The 19,112-nt window shown below is 42.4% G+C and overlaps 2 protein-coding genes across 2 annotated transcripts in view; one reads left to right on the forward strand and one right to left on the reverse strand.

Moving 5' to 3' along the window:
* Positions 1–1,962: 1,962 nt before the first annotated feature.
* On the reverse strand, positions 1,963–11,579 carry LOC109194886 (KICSTOR complex protein SZT2). Its single transcript, XM_019346204.2, has 8 exons — positions 11,400–11,579; positions 7,862–8,075; positions 6,513–6,690; positions 6,303–6,425; positions 5,524–6,040; positions 4,953–5,063; positions 4,421–4,489; positions 1,963–4,338 (listed from the first exon to the last, which is right to left on the reverse strand). Exons 1-8 carry the CDS (start codon positions 11,565–11,567, stop codon positions 4,195–4,197), a joined length of 1,524 nt encoding a protein of 507 aa, XP_019201749.2. The 5' UTR covers positions 11,568–11,579; the 3' UTR covers positions 1,963–4,194.
* A 4,427-nt stretch (positions 11,580–16,006) lies between these two features.
* LOC109199851 (uncharacterized) overlaps positions 16,007–19,112 on the forward strand; it is a 30,961-nt gene continuing 27,855 nt past the window's right edge. Inside the window, exon 1 of the mRNA XM_025898653.1 lies at positions 16,007–16,029. Coding sequence (XP_025754438.1) covers positions 16,007–16,029 — 23 coding nt within the window. The remainder of the gene's footprint in view (positions 16,030–19,112) is intronic.

Genomic DNA, 19,112 nt, shown 5'->3' on the forward strand with positions numbered 1-19,112 from the left:
AATCGTAAGAGGCAGCTACCTCGGCTCATGCCAAGTGCTAATTGAAGCTCAGCCAGGACCGTGTGAGTGATTTGTGTTGCTATGACAATTGCATCACCAGAGACACCCAACAGTCTTTATTTACTGGCATTACTATGGTGCTCTTCCTCTTCCTATACGTCAGGTGTTAGTGACACGGAGGCGAAACAATCCATGAGCTTGTTTCTCTTTTTTCACCTTTGAGGATTTTCTGGAGATTTTTCTCTGTTGTTCTGGCGCACGAGTAGATTTGAGAGCTTGAAGAGAAGGTTCTTGAAGCTGATCTGCATCTTATCCAAGCGGTTCCCATAAAGTTATTCTGTTTATCTGGACGTGTTGTTTTCAGTAGGAGAAACATTTCGTCACTCATCTTCAGTCCCAGCTGACTGCAGGTTTCCCCAATCATTAATCAGTACATTTGCATACTGGTACTGTTGCATCAGGATGGGCATCCAGCATAAACTCTTGGCCAGACGAAACATGCTGGTCATTGTGCAGAGAGCAAACATCATCTTTAAAACGGTTCCACATTTCATCATCACAACCAAAAGTCTCTCTGGCTACAGCTGGATACTCTTCCACGGTTTTCAGTGGACTGGTTATTTTTTGGTTGGATGCTGGACGGTGGGGACTGAGACCAGGACTGTGCTCATAACTGTGCGTGACATTCACGGGACTGTGACCGAGGTCATTCCCAGGGTGAAACTGTTCACGTGGACTAATACTGGAATGTCCTGAGACATCCGAGGGATAATACTTTTGAGCTTATCTGGTTGCACTGACACAGTCGTTGATAAATGAGGTGGGTGCGAGCAGACTTTCCTCAGTGTGACTTCATCCATTTCTTGAAAATGGAAATGAAGTCAGAGGATCATCAATTTGACGCACTGGAGGAGATCAAGTATGTACTGCAGAGTCTCGAGTCCGAGAGGACACAACAGACGGTCCGGGTTTGCACAAGAAATTAATTTTTTTAAATCTAAGTTTTTTTTCCCCTTCATTGCAGCCTCTAAACAAAAACACTGATAGTGGTGAAAAACAAATCTATTTGATCCGGTTCTAAAGGTTGCGGGTTCAACTGCAGCCAGAGATGCAGCCAGAGATGCACCCTCCCCTTTGGAGTTCTGTCAGCCGCTGTGAAACCTGAAAGAAGCTTTTTCTATTTCATTCCAGCTGTTGCATTTTAACCCAATGATCTCTAATACCTTAATCATCTGACAGCATTAACCAACACATCTAAAAATAACACACAGACATGAAAATGTGACATGGATGGCATGAGCGGCAAAACCATTCTGGATTCATTTAATGAGACCACACATCAGTACGTTTTCTAGACATGAACCAGAATTTGAATTGTTTTCACAAACTGGTAAATGGCCTGTATTTGTATAGCGCCTTACTGGTGTTGTGTTGTCACACCTGACTGACTCAAGCTGACTTTAGTTTTAGCAGCTTCATTAAATCTTTTACTTGCAGTGTTCCCAACTAGCTGGGCCTTTTTAAAATTGCAGTTATTTCCATATTTCCACTGACTGAACACCTAAATTATAATAAATGCTCTGGTATATAACCTAACACACGGTAATAACAAAGGTTTTGTGCTTTATGCTGATGATTCTGGCATCTGCAGGTTTGAAGACACTAAAGCAGGGGTGGGCAACTCCAGGCCTCGAGGGCCGGTGTCCTGCAGGTTTTAGATCTCACCCTGGGTCGGTACACTTGAACCAAATGACCAGTTCATTATCAGGCCTCTGGAGAAGACAAGACATGCTGAGGAGGTCATTTAGCATTTTAAATCAGCTGTGTTGGATCAAGGACACGTCTAAAACCTGCAGGACTCCGGCCCTCGAGGTCTGGAGTTGGACGATCCTGCGCTAAAGTTTTGTCCGGAGTTTCTGTCACGACACGAAGCTGCACAGTGAAGAACAGCTCAGCACACTCTTACTCTGTAACTTGTTTATTTAACTTTACATACTGTATAAAGTGTTCTGTATATACACAATATACATGACACAGGTAGTGCAGGTTTTATCTTACAGGGCTGTCTGGTTACAGTTCACATTTTGCATGATGAATAATCCAGTGTTTAACATTCAGTTCTCTTCAGTTTGTGAACCTCCCAAAGCTCAGACCTGTTTGGTTTCCTCCAAGAACGGGTTCAACTCCAGGATCTGTGAATCTGTAACTGGGAGGAGCCACGAAGCCTTCCTGTTGTGATGTAACAGTCCAGTGAGAGGCTGGCTTCGTGCCCTATTTTTCTAAGCGGAGGTATGATTACCAGCCACACTGTTTGAGAGTACACACCACCACCCCAACATGCTTTGGAAACACTCGGCGCTGATGACATGTGGCATGCTATTATGCAAATCACCAAAGTTAATATGACCAATTTTCCTGCTTATGAAAGGCAATTTTTGTCACATTTCTCCAAACTGACTCAGGCACTTTCGCTGCATAACACCGGCAGTGTGTTTCCACACATCTCCTGACAGAACGACAACAGCGTCACTTCACAGGTTTGGGAATGAAAAAAGGGAGAAAATAATACACGGAAAGGCACTTCAGGGCAACAGATATGGCAGTGGGGTTCAAGTGGAAACAGGTTTGACGCATCTGAAAATTTAACATAAAAGCCTTCCCACTCTGCGCACCGACATCTGGGCTGTCTCTTCTTGTTTTAACACTGATGTGGCGTGAAGCTAAATACTATCAGAAGGCACAAGATCCAAGCCGACGCATTAATGAAGATGTGGAGCTTTAAATGTGTGCAGAAGGCAGGTAAGTGCTGCATTATGACCAGTGAAGCATCAGTCTCAATAATGTCCCACTGAAGATGTTTCTCTCCGTACATCAATGGTGCTCTCACTGTTTCACATCCATCAGAATGTGTTAAAGAACACGGGAGCTTCTTCCAGGTCGTCCACCATCAGCCTGGCAGCAGACTGAGGAGATTGGAGCAGCTTGGAATTATGAGTCGGTAAAATCCTGGAAGTCATCACAAACCTCTGTACCACTAATTCGGCGAAGCCCGTTCTACCTTTGTGCCTTTTGAGCACCGAATGCTCTGCGTTTTTTCCTTGAGTAAGAGAACAACTGAGATTGACAGATGGATGTGGAGCTGTAGCAGTCGTGGTGGTGAAGGTATGTCCTTACTCTCAACTATGACACTAGCTTTGCTTGGTGACCAAAAGAATCACATCACTGATGCAAGCAGCAGAGTCCTTACGCCTGTGATGACGTGGTTCAGGCCGTCTGCTCTTAGGTGATGTTTTCTGGGCAACCAGGAGGAGACCCCGTGGCAGACCCAGCACACAGCGGAGCTGTTTGGGAACGTCTCATTATCCTCACTTCCTGGAAGAACTGGAGGCAGCAAGGGATCCTCAGTTTGTGGTGCCATGCTTACTAGTAGCAGTACATCTTTGGGGAGGTGGAAATACGTGAAACTGGTTCTGGATTTGGCACTATGTTGGTGGAGGTTAAAGGTTAAAGATATGAGCCCTGAAAAGCTGCAGCTCATCTCACCCACTCAGATCAGACTGCCAAAAGTATGTGGACAGAGTAGGACTCAGTAAGACGTTTCATATATGCTACATATTAAATTAGCCGGTCAAGCACTGCAAATGACTGCAAGTTCCTCAAGGAACTGGTTAATGAACAGCCAGTGATGCTGCTCAGCGTCTGCGAATTTGGCCAAATCTTTATCCTCGGCCCATTTTTAAATTTGGTTGAGAATTTTAGAGATGTTGGTGACGTATCTCCCACCTGCTACAATCAAAGGTCTAAAACATCACTTTTTAAACATTATTTTGTATGTTTTGATTTAAAGGGATTGCCTGCGGTTCTCTTTATCAATCTGAATTATTGGGATGTTGATCGCCCGTCTGACTCTTGAGAATAATGGTAAGAAAGGAGCTTTCGTTGTGGCGTGGTCACGGTGCTGTTTGAAGGCAGTAACTGTCACGTAGAACCTGATGACAAAGTGCTGCGAGGGAACACGTTGTAGTGTTTGCTCCACTTTATGATCCTTAACATTTAAAACTGCTTCTTAAATGCACACGAGTCCAGTATGTTGCTGTTCCCAGTCAGTGAGCTCATCATTATATAGAAAGGTTTCCTTCTGCTGTCGTTTCCATGTTTCTTGTGTTCAGCACGGACACGAGTCGGGTTTGAGTGCTATAGCAGTCCGGTCCACAGATTGTAGCACGCGGTGTTAATTACAGACTCCAGGTGATGATACATGGACACGAGCTGAGGAGGAGGGCTGCTGCCGGCCTGCGGCTGCAATGGCAGCGGCTCCCGAAACACAACCTTTAAACTCTGTGGGAGGAAGATGAAACCTGAGAACTTTGCATAACTTTATTATAAGAAAAAAATAAGTCAGACGTGTATAAGAACTCACAGTTTTTCCAGCTTGGTTGTCCAGAAATACCAGAACGAAGCAGTCTGTAAACTTTTGGTTCAGAACAGCCTGAAGCAAGTACAAAGACATGAGTGGACGTTAGCTGGAATGAGCTGAACAGGTGTGTGCAACACAAATGTCACCGATTTTAAAGTCCGTCTCCACAGATACAGAAGAAATATGTGTTACTGCAGTTCATGTGTTCAGCTGAAGCTCTCGGTGCTCCATCTCCTCGCCTGTTTAATCACTCGACGTCTCTTTTATGCTCTGACACGAGTCTGAACGGTGCAACATGAGTGAGATTAATCAGTGTGTCGCATTACGTGTTGCCAGTGTTTCTAGGTGAACCGAGTCTGCTAAACGATCCTGAACATTAAAGGGAACGCCTTCATTTTGTTGTTAGCTGGTAACGTCTTGCTGCCGTTTGTGAAGCCACAGCGGAGATAAGCTGATGGATACAGTGTCCACAGGGGTTTGCCACTTTGAACTCTCTAATAATTATAACATTTAAAAAAAAAAAGCCTTTTCTCACCAGATACTGGATGCCGTTGTCGTCGAAGTGTCTGCAGCTCTGAGGGAAGCGACTGAGCAGGACTTTGATGAGACTCTGGTACCAGGCTGGACCCATGGTCAGGAAACAGTCCTGCAGCAACACATTCACACTACAGTTACAACACTGTTCATCAGAAACTTTCATTGGGTTTCATATTCAAGCTGCAGATGTATTATTTAAAAGCTCCTCCTCCTATTTAACTAACAAAATGCTCTCCTGATGTATTCCCATCTGTTTTCATGTTTCCAGAAGAACATTTAGCTCCCCACTCACACCTCCTGCTAACATGTAATCTGTATGTGTGAGCTGATGTTTGATCTGCAGGTCATTTGCACCTGGCTGAGATCACAGTGAGAGCCTGATCACCTCCCAATGTTTCTCATAAAGTGGGAGCATAGCTGTGTGTTTCAAATGACAGGGCGTCGAGCTGCTGGCGATTCATTTGTGTAGAGTTGTGGTTCTTAGTAATCAAGGTGTTTTTTGATTGCTGATGTTTGATAGTCAGGGTCATATTTTAATCTTGATTTTAAGGCTAAAATTAGAGTCTCACCAGCTGCGGGTCGATTTCCCCCACTGACCGGCTCTGCACGGCCTCCAGCAGCTCCTCCAGCTCACTGAATGACAACTTGGCCAGCTTCAGTTTATCCAGGGCCACATGCTCGCCGTGGAACAGCCTCCTCCACAGGTTGTCCCTGCGGCAGTGACCCATGGCCTGCTCCACGCTGATCTGGATCTGTCTGCGGGCAGACGCCACCTCGTTGTTGAGAAGAGGGAACAGTGGGGAGGCGTAGAGGAGCCCCTGAGCCTCTGGTCCACCGCCTGTCAGAGGGTAAAACTCGTTGCCATCACTTGGAGCCAAGGGTGCTGAGGCTTCAGACGAACCCTCCTCCCAGAGGTCCTGCTCTGAACCACGTGACCCAGAAGCCTCTGCTCGATCCTGGGAGAGCCGTCCCCCCAGCTCTCCGGGATCACGGTGGATCTGAGGAAGCTTCTTAAAGCGGCGCATGTCTGCAGTGAGGCGGGGGAATAGCTCCCGCTGACTGGTCATGATCACGTAGAAGCGTAGCCTATGAAAAGGGCGCGGGATGAACAGAAACTCAGGAAAAAAAAGTCTTTTAAATTGTACCTTTAGACAGTTTATCAAGTGCCTTCAGTGATGTACTGGTAACACATTTGTTTGGCAAGTGAAACGTCCACCAGGCCTCTTTAGGGTTGTGTCAGGACATGTCAGATAAACAATGAAAAATCAAACATGGTGTCAGCCCAGATATGAGTAACTGAGACAACCTCTGTAAAACAGTCTCACCAGTGACTGCTATACATCCTTACCTGAGCAGATGCCGCTCCCCGTCTGACTGCTCCTCAAACGGAGCAGCGTTGTGACACACCACCAGGGAAACGTCAAAGTCATCGTGGTGGGGCAGACCGTCCAGATCCTTGTAAGAGCCCGAACTAAAGCAGGAGAAGCCAACAAAGGTAAAGTTAAGCAGCAAATATGAGGAGAGAAGGTTTATTGTGAGGTTAAAGCTGTTTCTCCACCTGTTCCACAGAGCCACCAGGGCATACTCGTGAAGGTCAGGCATCGCCTTCTTGTTGTCAGTGGCCACCGCAGCCTTCGACATGCGGAGCGGCTTCATGCCATACGTGCTGGCGTGGTCGGTGATGTAGTTGTAGAGCTGGTGAGCCGTTATCATCCCCGTGGAGATGGAGAAGCTCCCTGATTTACACAAGGATCACAGACGCTCAGAAAGACAAACACAGTTGCTCCTGTCCACACAGAGCCTGAGAAGCTCTGATGGAAAAACAAAGCAAATATCCGTCATCTCCAGAACGACTGAGAGAACGCTCCTGCTGACGCCCAAACGGAGGTGGGACACAGAGCTTACAGAGGAATTGAAGCCGCCCGGGAACTGAACTCGTCTTTGCTCCAGTGAAACAATTTCAAATATTTACTCTGAATATAATTTCATTTGGTTCGTTTGGTTTGCACTGACCACCAGAGGGAGCTGGAGAAGATGCTCAACATGAACACAAATTCACCTCAGCAGACTTCCACAACTCGTGCTAGGAAAAAAAAGTTCATTAACCATCTCTGTGGATGATTCAGATTTACCTGCAAGGTGGGAGTTTGTTTAATCCAAAAGGTCTCGGTGCACTTATTGTTTTCTGCACGTCTGCATAGTTTAAGCTTAGACAGCAGAGTTGCTTTGTTTTTTTAAAATGACCACAACATACATAAACACTGTGCTGTGAGTATCTTCAGTGAAGTCACAGCACAAAGGGACATTTTCAGATGCAAGTCTTTGTTAAATGAAGCTGGTGGAAAGACTTCATCTCATGACAGCGTATCAGGGACCATTAGGTAAAAGGGGGAAACGTTGAAAGCCAGAGGGAAAAAATACAAATTAAAGTTATAACCTTGCACTTTTAAGGTTGGATAAACCTAATCGCACCATAAAAATGGGGACTGTGAGGAGGTGCAGCTATATGGTGATATTACTGCATGCTTAGTTTGTATTTCCCATCCAAACCAGTGTGTGTTTGCTTTTTGTGTGGGACCTGACCCGTTCCACAGTCGGACACGTCCAAATGCTTCTGATCACATGATGATTTTGTGCCTAGTTTTCATTTATTTGTCAGTTTGTTTTTTTCTGGTCTTTGTTTTGGTGACTTCTAGTTTAAATTGTTCCCTTCAGTAAATGCTCTGTACACCGTTCACTGTGTCTTTTATTACTTTCACTGTAAGTTCTGGCGGCTGCTGTCAATTTTGAAAAGCTATAAATCGTGGCAGAATTAAAAAAACATGATCAAGTCAATATCATTATCATCACATGGGATTCGATGTAGTCAGCAACACCGCCCATTTCATGGTGCAACACCAGAATCACCTTGAAAGACGTGGTTGCGGCCGAACTTGGGGATGTCCGGGTGATGGGAGATGAAGTCGTCCAGGAAGTCGGTGAGCTGGTAGCCTTGCCGTAGCGTCATGTGGCAGCCGACCAGGTACTGGTGAACCACTCGCAGGTGGAAGTCGTAGCTGAAGGAGTGAACGTGCATGGTGTCCCTCACTTTATCACACTCCTCAGTGAAGAGCATGGAGAGCTGCAACAGAAGGTGGGGAGACGGTCATCACCGGGACAGCGTGACTCGCTGACACAGACGGGAAAAAGAAGGCGCACCAAGACGATGCAGGAGGTACTCTAACTCCAAACTCACGTCAGTCTGAATACCTCTGGAAAACTGATCTGGCAGACAGCACTAACTCTGAACGTCTATCTGTGCGATCATCCATGTATGAAACTGTTTTGCATTTGAAGGGAAGGACCTGCTGTTCCAGCCACTCCAACAGAGACTGCTTGTACAGCACACCTAAGGCCCTGCTGCACTGTGACTCCCATTGCTCCTTAGTGAGAAGCTTTTGTAAGCAACTTTGATATCAATCAGATTCATAATAATATCCTTTTTAATTAATCCAGCTTCAAAAGGGAGCTGACAAAAGCAATAATTGCAAATGCAAATGGCTGCAGTGAGAGGCTGTGCTGTGCAGTTAATTACAGCACAATAAGAGTTTACAAGGAGCTGTAATTGCTACTCCTGCTTTTACTTTGATCTGGACCATTTGCCTGGAACGTGCACAAAAGAAGCTTCATTATATCAAAGAGCCAAGAAAAGACTGCACAGCGTTCTGTAGCTCCAGACTTTCCTCTCGTCGCTGTCTGGAACTTTTCCTGCCTCGACACTTGTCCAGAAACTGGCAAAAGGCAGAAGACTTCATCAGCACCCTCACCGCAGAGATAAGAATGAGGAAGAATATTCTTTTGCACACAGGAATGAAAGATGAATATTAACTTTTCTCTCCCCAGCGGTGTTCCTGCAGTCTGGCAGACAATTAAGTGTGACCTCCTGGCCTGTTATCTATGGAGCCCGGAAGCCAATGGGACTGCACGGCTCTCTTCAGTTCAGAGGTAGTATAGTTCCTGTGTGTGTCCTCCTTGCTATCACGCTAACATTTATTATTTCCTAACCTGTAATCCCAAATGGTTCATGTTCTAGTTAATTAAACACTCCGTGTAACTTTGACAAGAACAAATTGCCAGTTGAGTCGTGGGGCTGCAGCTCGTCTCCTGTCAGCGGCACTCGTGGAAGTGAAATTAATGACAGCGGCTGCATGACGGGAGGAGCTGTAATCACCGAGGTCATACAAGAAGAAGAAAAAGAAGAGAATACAAAGCAAGCTGATTGAAAGAAAGACAAGCGGAGTCACGAGAGGGAAGCTTCAGACTGTGACATCCATCCATACGTCCTGTGAGGCTCTGCATTTCACTCCTGGAAAAAAGACAGAGTACTCACATTTTGTAGTAGTACTATCACAATGCAGTGATCTGAAACCCAACAGGAGTAACAACAGTTATCCAACTGTGATGTGTATTACAACTGCAAACATGCACTCACAGCCACTTTACCAGCTACACCCTTCACCTTCAGCACTGCCTTAGTGCTTTGTGGCAGAGATTCAACAAGGTGCTGGCACCATTCCTCATGGTCATATTGACATGATAGTGTCAAACACATGCTGTAGATTGAAGTGAGTCTCCTGTTACACCACATCCTGAAGGTGCTGTGTGGGATCAGCACTTTGAACCTTTGATTACAGCAGAATCCTTTTCATGTTCAAGAAACCAGTTCAGATCCTTTGAGTTCCTGACATGGCGTGTTCTCCAGCTGGAGGACGGTACATGGTGGAGATTCATCAAGCAGATAATCTTCCAAACTGTCCAGTATCGGCGAGGCTGTGGAAATTGTAAGCCTCGTTTCCTGGTTTTAACTGGACGCAGCAGCACTCAGCGTGGTCTCTGCTGCTGTAGAGCTTCTGACTCGAGTAGATGTTTCAGGGATGCGTTTCTGCATACACTGGTTGTAATGAGCAGTTGACCGAGTTATGTTGCTTCCTATCAGCCAGAAGCAGCTTGGCCAATCTCCTCTGACCACGCACCTACTGGACCGTCTCTGTAAGCCCTACAGGTGTCTGTGGTGAAGAATCGCACATTCATGGTCACCTAAATAACATTTGCTGCTGCTCGATTGAACTCAGGTCTTCTTGACATGCCTACATGTCTACATGCAGTGCTGCCATGTATGGCTCATTAGATATTTGCAGTGTTGGTGTCTCTAATAAAGTGCTGGTGAGTGTATAATCTCTGCCTATACATGTATTTAGTACCTGATTTTCTTAACAGTAAAATGATGTAGTGCTATTTAACCATGAGATATGTAGTGTGAGTGTTGCAGTACGTTGCTTTCTCTGGCTGCTTGTCAGGTCGAGGCACAGAATAATTACATACATCACTAATAATGATCAAATACTCAAACTTAAGACTGCCACAGCTCATGCAAATTCTAAAAAATCTTCTTCAGCTCACGGTAACCTAATAATCACAGACTGGAGACCACACAAGCTGTAAAGCTTCTCCTTTTTTGTGGCTTTCAGTGATTTATTTCATCTTGACCTTTTCTTCTATAATTTTTTTTAATGAATTTTAAATTCTAGACATTAAAACAAACTCCTTGTGGCCCCACCCTCACAGCCTGCACTTGCCACCTACCATTATACTGTAAATAACACTACATTTAGCTTACATTACAAAGAAAATATATCAAAACAGCAGAAAATATAGAAGAAAATCGATGAATGACTCAGGATGGCATGTTTCAGTGTAGACTGTAGCTACCATCACGCTGTGGCCCAATACAACATAACTTACTCAGATATACAGTATAACACCAACTGGTCACAACAATTAAAAGGATTAAATGAATAATAGTCTGTATAAATTCTGTATAATAGAAATTATACAGAATTTCCAGTATCATTGTCTGTAGCAGCGGAGCAGCAGAAGCAGCAGTTTACATCGTGAATCAAAGACTGAACCTCACACCTGAACACAGGCCCTAGCTCCAAACACCACCTGCTGCTAAAGAAGAAGAGGAAGAAGAGGAAGAAGAGAAGAAGAGAAAGAAGAGAAAAGGGCAAAAGAATAAAAAAATTAGCTCCAACACCCAAACACCCAAACCAACAACCACAGAGAAGACAGCCTGTTGAAAACAGAAAAGGAAAAGAAAATCATAGAGGTGCTTGGCTCTGACCTGATCCTCAACAAAATCAGGTATAACGCATCATTTTTATTGCATAACTTAAGTCGAGTCCCTGCCTTAAGCTAAAGATCGCTTTTACAGTCAAGCCGTAAGTTGCAGCAACAGCAGCTCCCACAGTGCACTGATTAACATGAAACCCAATCATTCCCACAGAGACAGACAGGTAAACTTGAAAGGAAGAGACCAGGACTGATGAGAGCAAGCATAGAGTGGCGAAGAGGGGTGGAGCCTGATTGTAGTGAGACACCCCTCCTTGAGAATGGCTGGACATACCGCACAGTCAGATACTGGTGTGGCATCTGAAACGGCTTGCAACGAGGTTTGGTGAGGAGGCGCCCTGATGGAGAGATGACATGAGGTGGGACTAGCAGACACAGAGACACACAGACAGATGGATGGAAAGGAAGACTGAAGATGTACTAAGAGATCAAATAAAACCATTTCACACTACAAATCCACATACATACACACTTTACAACTGGGACTTTCCCAAGGTGCTGTAGAATGGATGTTTATTATTTTTAGTGTGACACTAACCAGCTAAACATAGCTCACTTAACAGAACAGGCATCTTGGTTAGTAGCAACTACTTGTAGATAACCCGACTTCAGTCATAAGACTGATATCCATCGACCAGCCCCAACATTAAAACCACCACCCTGTGGTTAAGCTGCATTGGAACAGGGACGTTCAGTGAGAGGATCAGGCTACTTCCCACAGATGCACCGTCAGACTGGGATAGGGGTGTAGGAGGCCAGCTCAATGATTGGGCTCATTGTGTGTATTTCAAGCTGTTCCTGATAATAATCACATATAGTGGTTTAATGTTGGGGCTGATCCATATCTATAGCAAACTTTACGCTTCATTCGTTAAGTTGGCGTCACTTCCCTAACAAGCGTCTGCTATGGCTAAGAGTCCCTTATTCTCAGTATTTACCAGAACACGTCAAAGCAGTAACCCATTAACTTAATGCACGCTGCGTAAACCCAAAATACTAATGCAACACTTCTAATTTGTGTTATTATAAATACATTTATACTGACAGCACTAACAAGTGCTAACGAATGAATACCACAGTCCTGAACACCGTCTGAAACTTGCATGTGTGCTGGCTAATAAATTCACTGAGTGACAGAGGAACACGAGAAAGAATATTTGAACAAATAAAGTAGAAAAAAATCGCATCTTAATATGGAAAAGATCCACAGTATTTTCACATTTAGGTATCATGTAGGAAAAACACGAAGTGTTACTGTTAAAGGGGAATTAGTTATTGTCTGTATGCAGCCGATGTGAGGCTTATGAAACACTGCTCCAGATGGAGCTGAATAAAAAGACTGAAACTATTACTCTGATATATTGTCTCAGGCACAGATCAAGCCCACTTCCAATCAAATCCTTTGCTTATGAGGGCATCCAATGAGGAGAAAGATGGCTTAAAAGGGAGGTTTTTCAGACGGATGATGAACTGAGGGTGCACTGATATTATTGATATAACAAGGATGTTTGCAAACAGTGCAAACTACTGTAACAAGCCAAAGGACAAAGGCATGAACGGAGATCAATGGGTCCCCTTAATGTCCAAATGGTCAGCATGAGCAGAGTTCTCATTCTTTATATCTGTGTTTTCCTTCTCACATGTCAACAGTCTCTGTTAAAGTGTTCAGCAACATCGCATTAAATGCAAAGTATTTCTAAATGTTTAAAATATCTTTAATTAAGAAGTAATTCATTGCTTTGTGGTGTATAATGTCGGCCAATGTGAAGAGCACTTCAGAAAGTGCTCTCACCTGAAATACTAACTGCAATAAATCCCTGTCTAACACAGGGAATCAATCTCTGGTTTACAGAGAGAATTCATTTAAACATAAAACACATTGTTACGCTTAATTACTCAATGTCAAGCTTTTTGAGGATTATGGACATCTTTAATCACAATAGCTGCAACGAATGCAGCCTTTCTTCCTTCTCAACACTTAAACCCTTTGCCTCCCCACTGTGCTTAGAGGCACAGGCTCTTCATCACAGTCAACCTCTCACATCACTTGTAGACATCCTGACAACACCACCGGAGGGAAACAAACAGCATGACATCTTTCAAACATCTTTCTCTGCCTTCGTCACATCAAAGGCACCGACCCCCAAATCTGAAAATGATCAGTCACAAGTGGAGAGATGTCACCTAATATAGAAGCAGAACAAGGACCGAAGCCGCTGCACTCGGATAAGAGCTGAATCTTCAAGGTCTGAAATTCTTCAAAAATCCACAAACAGATGTGAAAAGTGCACCTCTGCCATGCACAGAACAAACAATCACAGCTTATGCACAAGGAACACGCATAAAGTTGTACTTTGGCTGACAGTACTCCTGTGAGCCATCCTAAAGTAGAAATGTCATTTATACAAGACAGAGGACATTCATTTAAGAAAAACCCTTCTCCTATCTATGTAAAGAAAAGTCAGACAAAGTTAATGGCAATTAGCTTAGTGTCTTTTTTTTTACTGGATATTGCTGTGTCATGTAACTTGACTTAAAATTCATGCCTAACCTACGAGGCAGATAATGCAGGTCGATTATTCTTCCTCAATTTACACTTCCTGTTACTCGATATAAAAACTGATGGTCCTGTTCAGTTTTATGGTTGATTAATGAACTCCCCCAGAAGTGTATGTGGATTTCATTTATATATTATTTTTTAATCTCTGGTTGCCATTGGTACCTTTTCTTCGTGTTTCCTGTTCATGCTCCTTGACAGTTACCTTTCCACTCAGACCATTCTGATCAGTAGTCTTGAATCCTCCATTTATCTAATTTCCTCAGTGTTTTAAGGACACACTGCACACCATGCCAGACACAGTGCTAAAGATACAGACCACACCCAGTGTGAGTTTATGCCGCAGCTGCTCTGAAACAGCAGTACTGGAATTAAATCCTCTTATACATTCTGTAATGGTTAGTCCACCAGTATGTGCAAGTCTTTCATCTAAATGAGTTCATGTTAGAATATAGTTACTGTTATATCCATTAACTTTTCAGATGTATTTTTACCAAAAAGCAGAAGAAAAAAAAAGTGAAGTATATATATCTTATAAGATGCCAAATTACAGATAATGACTTAATAACCCTTCATGCATAGTGTGCCTACAGTGGACACACTATTCAGAGGCGTTCCTGTGTTGGTGGTAAACTTCACATAAAGCAGTATATGGACACTGAGTGTCGCCCCATACACACCAGTGAGAGTGAACACGTAAAAGACTTGAAAAGCTCATGTTAAAAAAAATGAAGTCAAAGATCTTTTTTTCGTGCCTAACGAGAATAAAATCCAGATGAGGTCGTCATAATTCATGCATGAAAGGGTTAAATAACCATCAGTGTTGGTCAAGTTACTGAAAAAGTAATCAGTTTCTAATTACTGATTACTCCCCAAAAGTAATCCCGTACTTTACTGATTACTTATTTCAAAGTAATTAATTGCTTAGTTACTTAGTTACTTTTAAAAACACGATTTACAACCTGAATAGGTGATAAAGCGATAGATCTTCAGCCAATCTACTTTCTGCATAATCATCATACAAAATGTAATCAAATGGAAACGTCTCTTTTAAAACGTTAAATCTTTTAACTTATGCATCAAGCAAAAATAAATTATATGCAACATCTCTGACTGGAAGAAATTTGTTTAACATTAAACCTATTTCTGCACATTCCAGCACATAAATAAAATTATTTGTTTTTACACTCACTCTTTCAAATAGATGCAAGTAAAACACAGCAGAAAATAAATAAAAGATTTTAATTTATTTTTCTGCTGTGTTTACTTGCATCTATTTGAAAGAGTGAGTGTAAAACAAATAATTTTATTTTATGTGCTGGAATGTGCAGAAATAGGTTTAAATGTTAAACAAATTTCTTCCAGTCAGAGAATGTTGCATATAATTTAATTTTTGCTTGATGCATAAAGTTAAAAGATTTAACGTTTAAAAGAGACGTTTCCATTGATTACATTTTGTATGATGAATTATGCAGAAAAAGTAGAATTGGGCTGAAAGATCTATCGCTTTATCACCTATTCAGGTTGTAAATCGTGTTTTAAAAAGTAACTAAGTAACTAAGCAATTAATTACTTGAAAATAAGTAATCAGTAAAGTAACGGGATTACTTTTTGGGGGAAGTAATCAGTAATTAGAAACTGATTACTTTTTCAAGTAACTTGACCAACACTGATGGTTATTTAACCCTTTCATGCATGAATTATGACGACCTCAATCTGGATTTTATTCATCGTTAGGCACGAAAAAAAGATCTTTGAACTTCATTTTTTTAAACATGAGCTTTTCAAAGTCTTTTACGTGTTCACTCTCACTGGTGTGTATGGGGCGACACATCAGTGTCCAATATACTGCTTTATGCAAGTTTACCACCAACACAGGAAACAGCCTCTGAATAGCTGTGTCCACTGTAGGCACCACTATGCATGAAAGGGTTAATTAAGTCATTATCTGTAATTTGGCATCTTATAAAGATAATAATACTTCACTTTTTTTTCTTCTGCTTTTGGTAAAAAATACATCTGAAAAGTAATGGATAATACAGTAACTATATTCTAACATGAAACATCATTTAGATGAAAGACTGCACATACTGGTGGACTAACCATTACAGAAATGTATAAAGAGGATTTTAATTACCAGTACTGCTGTTTCAGAGCAGCTGCGGCATAAACCTCACACTGGGTGCTGGTCTGATATCTTTAAGCACTGTGTCTGGCATGGTGTGCAGTGTGTCCTTAAAAACACTGAGGAAATTAGATAAATGGAGGATTCAAGACTACATGATCAGAAATGGTCTGAGTGGAAAGGTAACTGTCAAGGAGCCATGAACAGGAACACGAAGAAAAGGTAACCAATGGCAACCAGAGATTAAAAAAATAAATATATAAATGAAAATCCACAATAACACTTCTGGGGGAGTTCATTAATCAACCATAAAAAACTGAAACAGGACCATCAGTTTTATATCGAGTAACAGGAAGTGTAAAATGAAGGAAGAATAATCAGACCCTGCATTAATCTGCCTCGTAGGTTAGGCATGAATTTTAAAGTCAAGTTACAATGACACAGCAATATCCAGTAAAAAAAAAAGACAACATAAGCTAATTGCCATTAAACTTTCTGACTTTTCTTTACATAGACTAGGAAGAAGGGTTTTTCTTAAATGAAATGTCCTCTGTCTTGTATAAATGACATTTCTACTTTAGGATGGCTCACAGGAAGTACTGTCAGCCAAAGTACAACTTTATGCGTGTTCCTTGTGCATAAAGCTGTGATTGTTGTTCTGTGCATGAGCAGAGGTGCACTTTTTCACATCTGTTTGTGGATTTTGAAGAATTCAGACCTTGAAGATTCAGCTCTTATCCCGAGTGCCAGCGGCTTCGGTCCTTGTTCTGCTTCTATATAGGTGAACATCTCTCCCACTTGTGACTGATCCATTTCAGATTTGGGGGTCGGTGCACTTTGATGTGACGAAGGCAGAGAAAGATGTTTTGAAAGATGTCATGCTGTTTGTTTCCCTCCCGGTGGTGTTGTCAGGATGCTACAAAGTGATGTGAGAGGTTGACTGTGATGAAAGAGCCTGTCCTCTAAGCACAGTGGGGAGGCAAAAGGTTTAAGTGTTGAGAAAGGAAGAAAGGCTGCATCGTTGCAGCTATTGTGAATTAAAGATGTCCATAAATCCTCAAAAAAAGCTTGACATTGAGTAAATTAAGCGTAAACAATGTGTTTATGTTTAAAATGAATTCTCTCTGTAAAACCCAGAGATTGATTCCCTGTGTTAGACAGGGAGTTATAATTGCAGTTAGTATTTACAGGTGAGAGCACTTTCTGAAGTGGCTCTTCACATTGGCACGAACATTATACACCACAAAAGCAATGAATTACTTCTTAATTAACAGATAATTTTAAACAATTTAGAAAATACTTTGCATTTAAATGACGATGTTGCTGAAACACTTTAAACAGGAGACTTGTTGACATGTGAGAAAGGAAACACACAGATATAAAAGAATGAGAACTCTGCCATGCTGACCATTTGGAACATTAAAGGGGACCCATTGATCTCCATTCATGCCTTTGTCCTTTGGCTCTGTTACAGTAGCTTTGCACTGTTTGCAAAACAATCCTTGTTAATATCAATAATATCAGTGCAACCCCTCAGTTCATCATCCGTCTGAAAAAACCTCCCTTTTAAGCCATCTTCTCCTCATTGGATGCCCTCATAAGCAAAAGGATTTGATTGGAAAGTGGGCTTGATCTGTGCCTGAGACAATAAATCAGAGTAAATAGTTTCAGTCTTTTTATCAGCTCCATCTGGAGCAGTGTTTCAATAAGCCATCACAATCGGCTGCATACAGACAATAACTAATTCCCCTTTAACAGTAACACTTCCGTGTTTTCCTAACATGATAACCTAAATGTGAAAATACTGTGGAATCTTTTCCATATTAAGATGCAGATTTTCTACTTTAATTTGTTCAAATATTCTTTCTCGTGTTCCTCTGATCACTCAGTGAATTTAATTAGCCAGCACACATGCAAAGTTTCAGACGGTGTTCAGGACTGTGGTAATTCATTCGTTAGCACTTGTTAGTGCTGTCAGTATAAAATGTATTTATAAATAAACACAAATTAGAAGTGTTGCATTAGTATTTGGGTTTACAGCAGCGTGCATTAAAGTTAATGGGTTACTGCTTTGACAGTGTTCTGGTAAATACTGAGAAATAAGGGACTCTTAGCCATAGCAGACAGCTTGTTAGGGAAGTGACGCCAACTTAACGAATGAAGCGTAAAGTTGCTAATAGATATGGATCAGCCCCAACATTAAAACCACATATCATGTGATATTATCAGGAACAGCTTGAAATACACAACAATGAGCCCAATCATTGAGCTGGCCTCCTAACACCCCTATCCCAGTCTGACGGTGCATCTGTGGGAAGTAGCCTGATCCTCTCACTGAACGTCCCTGTTCCAATGCAGCTTAACCACAGGGTGGTGGTTTTAATGTTGGGGCTGGTCGATGGATATATCAGTCTTATGACTGAAGTCGGGTTATCTACAAGTAGTTGCCTACTAACCAAGATGCCTGTTACTGTTAAGTGAAGCTATGTTTAGCTGGTTAGTGTCACACTAAAAATAATAAACATCCATTCTACAGCACCTTGGAAAAGTCCACAGTTGTAAAGTGTGTATGTAATGTGATATTTGTAGTGTGAAATGGTTTTATTTGATCTCTTAGTACATCTTCAGTCTTCCTTTCCATCCATCTGTCTGTGTGTCTCTGTGTCTGCCTAGTCCCACCTCATGTCATCTCTCCATCAGGCAGCCTCCTCACCAAACCTCGTTGCAAGCCGTTCCAGATGCCACACCAGTATCTGACTGTGCGGTATGTCCCAGCCATTCTCAAGGAGGGGTGTCTCACTACAATCAGGCTCCACCCCTCTTCGCCACTCTATGCTTGCTCTCATCAGTCCTGGTCTCTTTCCTTCAAGTTTACCTGTCTGTCTCTGTGGGAAGATTGGGTTCATGTTAAATCAAGTGCACTGTGGGAGCTGCTGTTGCTGCAACTTACGGCTTGACTGTAAAAGCGCATCTTTAGCTTAAGGCAGGGACTCAGACTTAAGTTATGCAATAAAAATGATGCAGTTATACCTGATTTGTTGAGGATCAGGTCAGAGCAAGCACCTCTATGATTTTCTTTCCTTTTCTGTTTTCAACAGGCTGTCTCTCTGTGTTGGGTTTGGGTGTTGGGTGTTGGAGCTAATTTTTTTATTCTTTGCCCTTTTCTCTCTTTCTCTTCTTCCTCTTCTCCTCTTCTTCCTCTTCTTCTTAGCAGCCAGGTGGTGTTTGGAGCTAGGGCCTGTGTCAGGTGTGAAGGTTCAGTCTTGAATACACAGAATGTAAACTGCTGCTTCTGCTGCTCCGCT

Source organism: Oreochromis niloticus, linkage group LG15 (assembly GCF_001858045.2).
Source record: "Oreochromis niloticus isolate F11D_XX linkage group LG15, O_niloticus_UMD_NMBU, whole genome shotgun sequence".
Classification (NCBI taxonomy): domain Eukaryota; kingdom Metazoa; phylum Chordata; class Actinopteri; order Cichliformes; family Cichlidae; genus Oreochromis; species Oreochromis niloticus.

Coding starts and splice junctions, on each gene's coding strand:
- LOC109194886 (XM_019346204.2), bottom strand. CDS start 11,567: ATGGTTTTATTTGATCTCTTAGTACATCTTCAGTCTTCCTTTCCATCC. Junction 6,691..7,861: donor CCGCAACCACGTCTTTCAAG/GTGATTCTGGTG, acceptor TGTGTAAATCAG/GGAGCTTCTCCATCTCCACG. Junction 4,490..4,952: donor ACAACGGCATCCAGTATCTG/GTGAGAAAAGGC, acceptor TACTTGCTTCAG/GCTGTTCTGAACCAAAAGTT.